Here is a 12,838-nt window from a genome sequence, read left to right as displayed (position 1 = left end):
AGGATTTTTAGAAAGGGAAAATTATCTTCCACATTTCCATCTCTATTCTGAAAAAGGAGAGGATGTTTTTTCTTAACTTTTTTTTTTTTTTAAGCACATTAGAATTAGGAACTGGTGAATAATTTGACCATCACTTTTGGTTTATGTACCAATAATAAATTGACAAACATTATTTGTGGCTTAAGGCCAAGCTCTGTCTGGATGACCTTAAGTCCTGTCATGTTTGTAAGACATCTGAAATCACAGAATCTCATGTAGCAAACTGGATTTGTGAGTCTGATCTATATAAGCTGATTTCTGCATAATTAAAGTAAAGCAAATCCCAAAGTCCCGGGTGTATTAGGCCATAAAACTCTCTGTATGAGTCACAATATAAGTGCAGTAGAAGTTTAAGTATAGACTACCATGTAGAAGTGAAATGGTTTTTAATGTTTATCAGTTTAATCAAGGGCAAGAAAGGGAATAAATACACTCAGTCATATTAAAATGTCTAACTGTTTATTCACATAGAAACCAGTAAGGTTTAGGGTTCGTGGCACATAACTTTGTTAAAAAAGAAAGCAAGCTATGCCATATAGCTTCTTTACTCTCGGTAAAATAGCATCATTGCAGTTAAATTTAGGATTACAATAAAAGGGTAACATTCCAGATTACATCATTTGGAGCACAATGAATATAAGAAGAAAATCCTTGTCAGGAATTTTACCACAAGGAAATAGCAACAGCTAACACCCATATTCTCCAACTAGAAATCAAGAATATTTAAGTAGATCTTGGCATAAAAGGCACAAAACACAAAGCAGAGCATGCTTGTGTGATTTGTCACAAAGAAGCATTGACGTTTGTGCAACATGGAAAAAGATCAGCATTTTTCCAGACACTTCCAAGATCACGGATACTTAGGGTACAGATCTTCCCCTTAATGCCAGTGTATCACTCCCAGTACAAATGGCAGTGACTACAAGAAGAGAGTAGTATATGGAAGAGAACACAGGAGATCTGAGCTGGTATGTTGAGGGAGCTGCTGCTGTTGTATTGTTAGTCATAAATAATAACACTGCAGCCTTTTAATAACACAGCCAGTGGCAGCTAGCACTTGTGGGGGCTGTGTGAGGCTGGTAAAAGTGGTGACAGTGTTGGAAACCCTCATAAACACATGGTTACCACTTGCATTTTAACGTGTGGTGCCAGCTCCCTCTTTGCTTCAAACAAAATTTTTTCAAGAAATGTGAGTCCTTGAAAGAAAAGACCTTTAGAAGACAATGCTGCCTATTGCACAGAGGAATGGCTTATCTGATTTTAAGGTGCTTCAGACATTCATGGTGTTTCCTTCTGTAACGGGCCATCACACAAGCCTCTCGTTAGCAGCCTGTCTGCTATATTTCTATAACCAGCCTATCTTCATCATCGCTGCTAGAGTCATCATACTCCACTCTGGTTTGCTTCCTCATCATCTCTAAACCTCGCTTTTTGTATGTCTTTAAAGGTGTTGCAGAGTATGTGTTGAACTCGGGGGACCTAAGAGAAACTGGGAGCTTTTTAAAGGCAGTAGTAGTTGTTTTGTGTGGCCTCCCATAGGTGTTGGACTGCTGGTGGGTTCTGTTCTTGTCTGCACTCCCCTGAAGGTCAGGGGTCATCTGAGAGAAGCTTGCTTGCTCTGGGTGCTCTACACTGGGTAATTCAGCCCTTGTGACTGACTCAGGCAGAGACTCTGACTTTGATCCAAACAAATGTGAACATCCAGGCTGGGAACGGAGAGTGGAGTTTTCTTTTGCAGACAGAGATGTGTTTTCTTCAGTTGGAGGTTTTTCCCTTCCTGAGTCCTGGAGCGCTGGGTCTAATGTAGCAGGTCTTTGAGTCTTGGGCTGTACATTTAAGATGTTTTCCTGGACTGATTCTAGTTGTAAGGAAAGAGGACCGGTAGTGTCTGAGTTTGTGATGTCAAGTCGGTCACCTGTGCCCATCTTTGTAAAATCAGAAGGGCAAGACCAAAAAGACGTCACTGAGTCACCCTGAATGCTTGGCTGTGACTCGCCTGGGACCGACTGCTGAAGCACAAGAGGTTGTGTTACTAAACAGCAGATTTCCACATCACTGCTGACTTGCTGCATGGCTGCATTAACAGTGGATGAAAAGGAATGAGCTGTCATCGATATTTCCAGAGGAGCTGTAATGTTCTGAAGCGAGAACTTTGTTCTTGTGTGTTCCCTGATTTGCCCAGACAAGTCCTGTGGAAATGAAGGAGGAAGAAAGAATTATATTTAAAATCTTCCATCCAGAGCAATCCCATCCTTTAGAAAACTGCAAAGATATCTAAGCTGACTACAGCAGTAGAAAACATTTGCCTCACTATAACGCCTATCAACTGAGTAATTAAGCATAATGTCACCCTTTATTTATACAACTGTGATTGTATTTGCACTTTCTTTTTTTTTCCTTTTTTTTTTTTTTGCCTTCTTCATTACTGCAGACCAAGTGACTCATCCCTCATTTGATGAGAAAACAAGTTTTTTCCTCCCAGTCTGTGGGGGAGGTGTAGTAAAGGATGTATTTTTTCCTTTTTTTCCCCCTTGGGTAGGTGACAGACCATGCTAATAACTTATGGATGACGGGGGTTAGATTTTTCTAGGTACTGTCTAGGATGATGTTCTTGTCATTAAGATATTTTAATATACATACTGCAGTAATGTTTGTGCAGTGTAGTGGGGAAGGTTTGTGGTGAATCTGTAAGACGTATTATAATGCCTGAGGTGGTGGTATATGTCTAGGAAATAAAATGACTTCATAAAAATAATTTTAGGGATTGGGTTCCTAAATGCAATACTGCTTATACTACATGAAGACCCAATGCTCATGCTACATAACAGCAGTCTGGTTCAGCAGCTTTTGTCCTCAAGTGTGGCCAGAGGAAGTCTGGGGAAAATTGTCATTTGGATAAGCACAGAAGACTTCCCAAGGCTGTGCTGACCCTGCACACCACAGTGCTGTTTGCAGCACTTGCAGAGTGTCTCAGGCCCCATAAGCTATCAGTAGCACTGAAACCACAGTGGCACTGGCATCTGCAAGAGGCTAAAGGAATTCAGTTTTGGCAAGGGACACACATTCTTCCCACTGCTACTTGGCCATTACTACCCTCCCCGTTCTTGTAATTTCAAGCTTTCTCTCTCAGGATATTCTGGTGCTACATCTACTGACACCTTTGACATCAGTGCTAATTGATCCTCTAACTGATCTCAGCAAGCATGAGAAATAGCCTTTTCAAATGATGCAAGATTAAATGTTCTTCTAGAAAGGCTAATTCTAACACTGGAAAGTCTTTGTTATATTTTAATGCCAAAAAATACCTTTAACACATTTTTAACCAAAATCTGTGATACAAAGTCTCCTCAAACTTTAAAAGAGCTGAATATAATACAAGCTTTAATTAACAATTTTTTTTTTTCTTTTAACAAAAAGGAATGCATGACTTAAGGCACAATACCTACTTTTTTATCCATTCTGTCTTTTTGTTTAACATGGTTTAGATCTTCAGTATGGGAAGATATTCCTGAGTTATTCTTTCCTTCCTTTTTCCTTCTGCAAAGTGGCTTGTCTGAGGTGGAGCAAGATGTGTCTTTTTGCTGCTGTAGGTAAATTTCTATTGAAAAAAAAGAGGTTGAAGAAATTTTTATTCCCCCATGTGCTAGAACTCTGTGCATTTCTCAGCATGTCACTGAACTGACTTCTGTTTTCACCCCTTTCTGCACATTTTTATTCTGAGCCTGATACACTTTCTCATTTATTTAAATGTGTTTGGTTTGGGGTGGTTTTTATTGGCCATTACTCTCCTGCAGAGTAGCAGCTGTACATATCTGCTATGAATGAACTCAAGGTATTGTCCCTGCTTCCCAAATGGTTGTGGCATATACATCCTTTGCATTAATACTGCTAATGAAACAATGGTGGTGATCACTGAAACACAGAAAGCAAGTTAACCCACCAAACTCATTTTCACACTTCAAACATACAACCTTGTTTCAGAAACTGAAAAAGATCCATCTTAAAACCATTTAGGCTTCTAGTGGAAGGCTTCTAGTGAACTGCCAGGTTCAAATATGTAAATATGTATAAGAACATCACTGTATGTTCAGTTTTGAAACAGTGTGAGATGTCTGTAGTTTTATTCACAGAACATACTGAAGGGCAAGAGTCAGGGCAGCTCCATGTGAAACAGGTGCACAGCAGAGATTCTGCTGACATTCATGCTCTTAAAAAATGAACATTCAAGACATTAAAAAAATATTCCAAATACTTACCTTGTGCCTTTGACTGAGGGGAATGGCACTTCTTACGCTTATTAAATTTGCAGGGTGGTGATGAATAGCCCTTTTTCAAAGCATCCAGTGTTCTAGTTGGACAAGGGTGCCGCTTGCTTAGTCGGGTAGTTTTCAACTGAGCATATCCATGTATGTGCCTCCCTCTGTACCTGCATTGCCAATACCATTGAAAAGGTAAACAAATATGTGGGATTTAAAAGCAGCCAGAGCAGAATAATAACATATCATTGGACAAATTTAAGTCCAACTGCAGTTTACTGCTGGTAAGGAGGCATTTGTTTATGTCGACTCAAAAAAAACCCAACCAAAACAATAGAACTTTATGGAAGAGATGGACAATTTTTTCCTCAGCAGGATTCAGTAAGACAACAGATCTTTTTTCCTATCCCATGAATTTTAAAACAACCATATTTCATAAAGGCTTGCATTGCACAGGAATACCTGCGACTGCCTAGTTGTTGGCATTTTTCACTTTCCACTTCTTACATAATACCTATTCATCATCACTAATGACCAGCATAAGTATTTCACTTATTTAGAAAACTCATACTGAATAGACACTAGTCTAGCTGGATCTGCCAATAACTTCCAGTGATTGAGACTAAAGTGCACTGGAAGGTCCCATTCCTGTGTCAGTAGAACCAGTCACTATACAGAGAGCACTAAGTAAATGTAACAGGGTGTGGCTTATTCAGGTGTTTGGTGTATTAGAAAAATACATTGCACTGAGTGATTAACAGTTTGGCCAGTTTGCTACTGGCATGTATGGCCTGAGCTTTCAGGACCCTGTACTTAATTGAGCCTCTGCACTTATTTGATAGAACCAACTAAATAAATTCCAAAGCCAGAAGGAAAAACGAAACAAAACTAAACACTTGTTCTTCTGCATTCCCTTGTGAATGCAAGTTCAGGATATAGATCTTCTGAGGACAAAAGGGTCTCACACAACAGTTTTAGCTGTGACAGGATTAAAACCAGTAGTATTTCAGTTGCCTACAAACAAAAGTAAATGCCAACAATTTTAACAGACAAGAACAATGTCTAAAGCATAGTGAGAGCCAATTGAGCAGTCATTATCTTTCTTTGGTATATGTCTCCTTTGCTTAGATGAGTCTGTAAACATACTGGTATTGTTATAGTTTACCTTTGTGGAACTGCTGCAGTGTGGGTGTAGCTTATTCTGTGAGATTTATTTTTCCCCCTGCCTTTGGTAAGGTTGAATTTTGGGGGTGACTTTTTAATTTCTCTGCACTTTTTGCACCCATTTTAGCAAAATAATGTCTGTATCTAGGGAAGCTGAAAACTATATTCCTTACCATTTTGGGGTGACTTTAATCTTCTTCTGTTTGTGACTCCTCTTGGATTTATTTGTTGAGAGTTTTTCTTTTTTGCAAGCCACTGTTTTCTTCTTTTGTTCTGAAATATTTTTGAAAGCACCACCAGGAGCTGCTGAGCTTGACTGTGAAGAATATTTGGGGAAAAAAACCCAAAGTACTTGTTGACATTCCAATGCATTTAAACAATGAGAGACCTAGTACACACTGTCACTGACTCCAAGTATAATAAAGTCTTGATGTTAATGGTCTGCTTAAGTCCTACTCTAATTCAAATATTACTATAAAATTAAATCAATGAAATGCATAGGCTGTCACAGAAGAATATGAAATAAACTCATAAGGGGAAAAATCAAGAAACAAAAGTATACTCTTCTCACTAGTCAGCATTCCCACTGCAGTTCTCAAGGGAAAGAAGCTCCAAAAGTGCACACACTTTTTCATGCATCAAATGAACATGTGACTTATTTTATAAACGATAAAATCTGTATTGACAAACGCCTGTAAATTTCCATAAATATACTTTTGATCATTCTTTTATTTTTCCAGTAAGAGTGGAGGGTGTGTGGGGGGGTGGGTGTCAGCCAATTACATCCTCCTGAGAAAGAAAATAGGGTTATTAATATTACCTCCTGCATCTGTTGTCCTTTAGCAAAGGATGAAGCCCATGTTTTTAAGCTCCTGTTTGTTAAGCCATATGCCACAGTCTTGCTAATATTTTTCATTTTGAAAATAGAAATGTCATATTTTGACAGTGAGCATTCATTGCTAGATTCCTTGTCAGAGGTGTGCATGGAGGAGTAAGCAGAGTCTGCATTCCCCTTCTGCTCAGCAGGCAGAGGGAGGCTTCTTGTTAAACAACACCAGGTTAATCGAGGTTCAGCATTTAGTGATGGGAAGGTGCTCTTTGTGCTTGATACTGTTAAACTTTCCGAGCAGCCAGTCAGATTATTATAGGGTAGTGCTGGGAATTCTTTACAGTGGGTGGTGAGAGTGTGACAATAAAAAGTACCAAAAGAATGACAAAAAAATGTGGTGTTGTTTGCAGAGCTCTGAGAATGCTGCATATCCTGAAGTACGCATGGACTTCCACCTCTGTCCCATCCCACACCTGTTGGTTCTGCATTCTTGCTAGACGCTGTTGTCATTATCAAAGAGTCACTTCCCGAGCAAAGATGATGTAAAACCTTTCTCTCTTCTTTGATGTCAGCTGATATGAAAAGTCCACTTGTATACATAGAAGTAAAACATATTTTCTTCTTTGGGATCTGTGCAGAGGAAGTAGTTATGCTCATCCACTTCTCTTCTGTTTGCTTTTGATAATTCAGTTTAATTTTGTTCTGTTTGTTTTTCCAAGTGTTTCTTACAGTATCCTGTTGCCTGGAGTTTTGATTATAAAACATGTTATCTGCTGTGGTTAAGATATTTGTTGCTTCTGAACTGACTGGTGAACATAATGCTGGAGTTTTCCAGTTTGCATGTACGTTCCATCGAAGCTCCCCTTTGCTGGCCTTTTGTCTCACTTCCACTTTTAAAGGGGACCAAAGCACGTCATTAGAACGAGAACTGAGCAATCCGCTGCTAGAAGAGCAGAGGGGGTTGGTTAAGGTGTCTGTCACAGATGTGCAAGGTGTCATCTTCTGTTCTGACCTAAGCAAACTTGACAAATCTGGGCCTCTCTTGTCTTGAGGCAATTTAAGGATATATTTTGGAGAAAAAGCATTTTGTTGTGGGACTGGAGTTAAATGACCAGATTGCAGGTGATGAATTTTAGAAGACACATCAACAGCACCATCACTGAAAAGCGATACTTTTGTCTCTCTTTTCACAAAACATGTTTTGACATCTTTATCTGTTACATTGTGCACGGCAAAAGAGTTGCAATCACTTCCTCTTAACTCGGGCCTTAAGCATCCCGCAAATGAAGCTTGTGAGATACCTGCTGAATGTGGAAGGTTAACATCACTACAGCTAAGAGCTTTTGTGGGGAGCTTGCTTGTTTTCATGAACTCTGCACACTGAGTTCTTCCAGTGGATTTTGTGCTTAATTTTTGCTCCTCTGCCTTACTGGAGAATTTCACTGGTGCTGTGGAAAGACACTGAGTGCTAGTGCAATAGACTCTCTCTGCTTCATTTGCTGCATTGTTTTCAATATTGGGACTGGGGCAGGACTTTGAAATAATGTTTTGTGTCTTATCCACTTCAAATTTCAGCTTTTTTCTTTCTGATGGTAAATTCTGGGGTTTCCCTGCAGCTTCTCTGTCATTGCAATGGACCCACAGGGGCGTCAGGGCATGCTGGTCAGCTTCCTCATCCCTGCTATGGTTTCCATCATTGTTTGAAGTGCTTTTATGATCTGATTCAAATGTACTGGATTCTTTCCCAGGGCTTGGTTTTTTGCATTTGCTGCTCTGTACTGGCAAGCAGTCATCATTCTTTCTGGTAGTGTTCAGCTGACACTGAGTATTTTGAAGCTGGAGCTCACACCTGCTTGGAGCTAGTACTGTGCTGTGGCCAGCTGTGTATTTCTCTGTGTCACTGCTGCTGGGGCCTTGGGAAGTTTTGCTCACTGCACTGTGTGCACTGGCAGCTCCTGAACTTGATGTCTGCATCTGGTGAGTTACTCTGTCTGCAATTTCCTCAGAGGACACTTTCTGTGGATTATGATTACCATTAGTACAGCTTTCTGCTTTACTGGTCTGTAAACCTGTTGTCACAAGGGAGGAAAGACTGTCTCTTTCCTCAGTAATTTCAGCGGCACTGACCAATTCCTTTGAATCAGGAGTGAAGCTTGTAATATCTGCAATCTTATTCCCCCTTTGTTTAATTTTCTTGGCATTTTGGCTGCTTTTCATTTTTTGGTAGATTTTCTTAAATGTTTCATCTCCATACATCTGCCATTTTTCTTGGGAGAACATCTTTAACTTCCTTTGATTGTGTTTCTTATTTTTAGCACTGATTATTTCTCCAGCCCCAGGCTTTTTACTCCCTTGAAACTCCTCTGATGGAGGAGAGTGATCAGCCACATTACCTAGTGGCAAATCATCCACTGCTGTTTGTCTGACTAGAGCTCGGGGATGACTGTTAGGAAAATCCACTGAACTTGCAGTAAGATTGTTGCTAGGCAGCAAACCAGCAGTGCCTGTATTTACAGACTGCTTGTTAAGAGAAAGTGGTTTCGAGCCACCTGCTTTGTCATGTCCCATCCTTGTGCCCTCCACAAATGGCAAAGAGTTGCTCCGTGTAACAGGCACAGTGTCAATTGTTGTGGAGAACTGGGTAGGGACTGAATGAAAAAACATTTGCTTGGATTTCTCTAAGGGTGCAAAGGTAGATTTTGCTGAACAAAGGGAAAGATTCTTTTTCCTATTTATATCACAAGTTCTGATGTCAAAATGGAATGAGTCTTTGTATGTGTAAGGCATTGGCAGATCAATGCTACCCTGTTTAGAAAGGACAGTTTTTCTGGGTCTGACATTGTCTAACTGAGTGTCATCCATCACACTTTTGTTATGAGAAATAAGCTTTGAAATGTGTTCTTCCAGCCTCTTTTTCTCTAGCATCAAGGCTGTAGCTTTGTCAGCCGCATCCAGCTTTGCACTGCTTCTGGAAGTACTCCTTAAACTGCTGAAAGCAGTTTCATTTTCCAGTTCTGCGCTGTGTTCATGGAGACTGTGCAACGGGCTGGATGATGCCATCTGTTGTTCTGTGCTGTCAGAGCGTGACAGATACCCTGAGTCAGTGCTCTCACACTTCTTCAGCTTGCAGTCAAATGGTTTATAATCCCACTGTTTCTCCAAAGAGGTTGCTTGCTGCCTTTGCAACTGAATATGCTTATTGGTAGTTGGAGCTCCTTGCTCCTGCATCTTCTTTCTCTGGCACTGACCATTTGGCAAAGCTCCTGGAGATGATAAAGTTTGAGGTTCTCTTTCAGGACTCTCCTTATTATCCTTTGAACTATAGGACTGATTGGTTGTTTCTTGATTTTCTGAAGCAAAGCTTGAATTGCTTGCTGCTGGCAATGAAAGGTCATTAAGAAGTTTCTTAGTGTCTGTTCCAGCACTGGTCCCTGAACTCATTTGTTCCATCTCTATCCCCTTGTCTTCACAGGTGCTACTAAGTTGTTTGTTGCTTTGATGTGAGGTGATGCTGTCTGTTGATTTCTCACTTTGCTCCAACCCACTGCTGTTGTCAGAGTCTGAGGGCAGTTTGGTATTGTTGACATGTGTTTGAGTTCTCCTGTGTTTATACAAATTACTTTGAGTTTTAAATGCAATACCACAAGCGGTGCATGGGAAGGGCCTCTCTCCTGTGTGAGAGCGAATATGTTTCTCAAGGACACTTGGCTTCAAACAATCTCGTCCACAGTGTTTGCAGATATACTTCCCAGCTTTTTTTGATTTGCCTGGGCTTCCAATAGATGCATTTACACAAGGATTTGGTGATGATAAAACCGGCAAAGTGCTCACTATGTTCAATGTTAGAGTTTGCCCAAGCTGTTTCTGAAAAACCGACTGAGGCTGATCTGTGCCTTTTGAAGGAATGAGTGGGTTCAGGATGAGAGGTATGCTACTGCTGTCTAGATTTACACAGCTCCTGCCAGTCACTAACTGGGTGTGTGGCTGAAAGCATCCTGCCTGGACGGGCTGATAGAGCGGTATGGTAAGAGCTTTCAGATACACAGGCTGGGACAGGGCTTGTTCCTGTTGAGGGATCACGCTGGCTTGACTGACATCTGAAGAACCCTGTGCAGGCTGAAGAGGAGAGTTTGGAACTGGTTGATCTGCTAGTGCAGCTGTAAAACCAGGCTGCTTCTGTGCCTCCATTTCAAAGATTATCTGCCATATGCTCATGCATCTGTAAGGGAGGGGAGAAAAAACAAGTAGGAATCTTCAGACAGCAAAATAAAACAAACACTTTCATCTGCTGGACTGGAAAAGTTAACAGTTAAGTATATAACAGATCTTATATGCAGGCATTAAACACAACAATTAATTCATTTTCTAATTGTATTGATCTCATAAGTAAGAACTAAAGTTTAGCATAAACAGCATTGAACCTTGAACTGAAAACCTTAATACCTAGAGCATTAGAAATAAGTCTGAGTATCTGATTTGCAAATGGAGGTTCCCAGGAAATAATTCTGGTTTAATTTTCTGGAACCATAGTCTCATTACATACTTACACCATTTTTATTATTTAATAATTTACATTAATAAATGTTAATATGCAAACACAAAACAATTAAGGTTAGAAGGGACCAACAGGTCTCTAGTCCAAACACCTGTTCAAAGGCATTAGCACTGAGGTGAGATGAGGTTGCTCAGGGTGTTATTCAGTCTGGTTTTAAAAACCTCTGAAGATAAAAACTGCACAGCTTCATTGGGCATCCTATTCCAAACACAGGACACCAATCACGGCTGCATATTATCTGTGTTTACCCAGTTTAAGTGAGCTAAGGCTAAACACACTGCAACAAGTGATACAAAATGAAAATGTGTGAACAAAATATAACTGATGTCCTGTTTTGCAAGTGGCATGTACATGAATATGTGCAAAACAGAGGGATAAATTAAACCTGTCTTTTGTGTAAACCAAATTAATTTTGTCTAATTAAAGACAATATTATTGCATATTGATTATTTTTAGATTAAACCAGTTTGTAACAGTTTTTGGTAAAGGAGAATGTAGTCTTACAAAATCTGTCCATATATTCAAGGGAAGTGTTGGTCCAGACTACTTATTTTAACAAAAAAAAGTCTTGTCTTTTTTCTTTCTTAGAAACTAGCTAGGAAACTATTGAAACAAGGTGAAAATTATCTTTGGAAGAGCTGATGAGAGGCATCAGCATAACCTCTTGTAATTATAGCCTAGGTGGAAATTAGAAGTGCTGAATGATTATTCCAATTTTTATTCAGCTGGACTCACAGCTCTGTATCTATTGGCTGTTAGGAACAACAGACTGTCCTTGTGCAAACAGTCATAAATCTGCAATTTGTTGCCTTACTTCGTAATCCATAGTGGTGTTTCTGTACCTTCCTTGAGTCATTTTATTAGCTAGTTATTACTGAGAAACAGTAAAAAAAAAAATCCTCAGAAATGTTTGAAATTGAGACCAGTGACATATGACACACACCTGGTGATACTACTATTCAAAGCAAATTCTCTGTAGCATGTAGTTACTGAGGACTTTGCAAATAATTCATATAAAGGAGAAGTGGCAAATTCAATGTAATTGGTTTTGAGTACTCCTTGGCTACTATTAGAGCAGTTAATAAAGCAGGTGATTAAGAGCAGTTAATTAGAGCTGGTAAGTGAATTTAAAGTTGGATAGAGATCCAAGAGAAGTTCTGTTACTTCACAACTGAAAAAGACAGCCTATCACTCACACCACACGAAAAAACGAGTGTACCCAATAACTATTACTCTGTGCTCCTCACTCCACACCACTTCTGGAAGTTCTGCTGCTGGCTGGCAACTTGTGTTTCACAGCCAAGGCTTCTTTCCAGTTTCTCTCTGAGTTGTTTTGCTTGTTGCAAGAACTGGAAAAGTGGTGCAAAACCCAGCAACAGAATCCCTGGCGTGTGTTCTCTGACTTTCCTTTTGGTCATGAGCAAGACTGTTACTGTCTCTGCCTTGCAGACATCAACCAAACTGCAGTGAGCTCAGGGTTACACCACGTAGGGGATGGGTATCAGTACCTGATGGGATTCTTTGTCTTCACCCTAATATTTTCATGTAATAAAAATCCCAGAAAACAACCTGTAAAATGAACTGATCTGTCCACAGCAATGTGTTAGATTTTGCCTCTTCTCCTTTCTCCTGAATTTTATAAATCAAAGTCAATTATCAGGCATGACTTTTCTTGTCCACTTCAGAGATTTCTACATGGAACAATCACTTCTGTAGCTTTGTAATACAGGTATTGGCTATGAGAGGGAAGAATGGTAAAATAGTATGGCTAGTTAAAGGAAAAGTTATTATCTGTGTTCCTCAGTGTGGTTAACACTATGGGATAAAAATGGATTTCTCTAATTTGCAAAGTGAGGCTATAGACACTTCAAGTCCATTTATGAGGGTTCTTAAGCTATACACTAACTTTTATTTATAACAATTTAAACACAGCATACAATAAAAGCCACAGCAAGTGATAAAACATGACCCAGTGGTACTCCTAAACTAAGCATG

The 12,838-nt window shown here is 39.7% G+C and overlaps 1 protein-coding gene across 1 annotated transcript; it reads right to left on the bottom strand.

The window, feature by feature from the left end:
- Window positions 1–495: 495 nt before the first annotated feature.
- On the bottom strand, window positions 496–10,503 carry ZNF831 (zinc finger protein 831). The gene is made up of 5 exons (XM_054173442.1): window positions 6,280–10,503; window positions 5,633–5,775; window positions 4,296–4,465; window positions 3,486–3,637; window positions 496–2,228 (listed from the first exon to the last, which is right to left on the bottom strand). Exons 1-5 carry the CDS (start codon window positions 10,501–10,503, stop codon window positions 1,377–1,379), a joined length of 5,541 nt encoding a protein of 1,846 aa, XP_054029417.1. The 3' UTR covers window positions 496–1,376.
- Window positions 10,504–12,838: the final 2,335 nt, after the last annotated feature.

This window comes from Dryobates pubescens, chromosome 26 (genome assembly GCF_014839835.1).
Source record: "Dryobates pubescens isolate bDryPub1 chromosome 26, bDryPub1.pri, whole genome shotgun sequence".
NCBI lineage: Eukaryota > Metazoa > Chordata > Aves > Piciformes > Picidae > Dryobates > Dryobates pubescens.
Note: the sequence above shows the minus strand (reverse complement) of the source record. Positions and strands in the feature narration are given on the sequence as shown.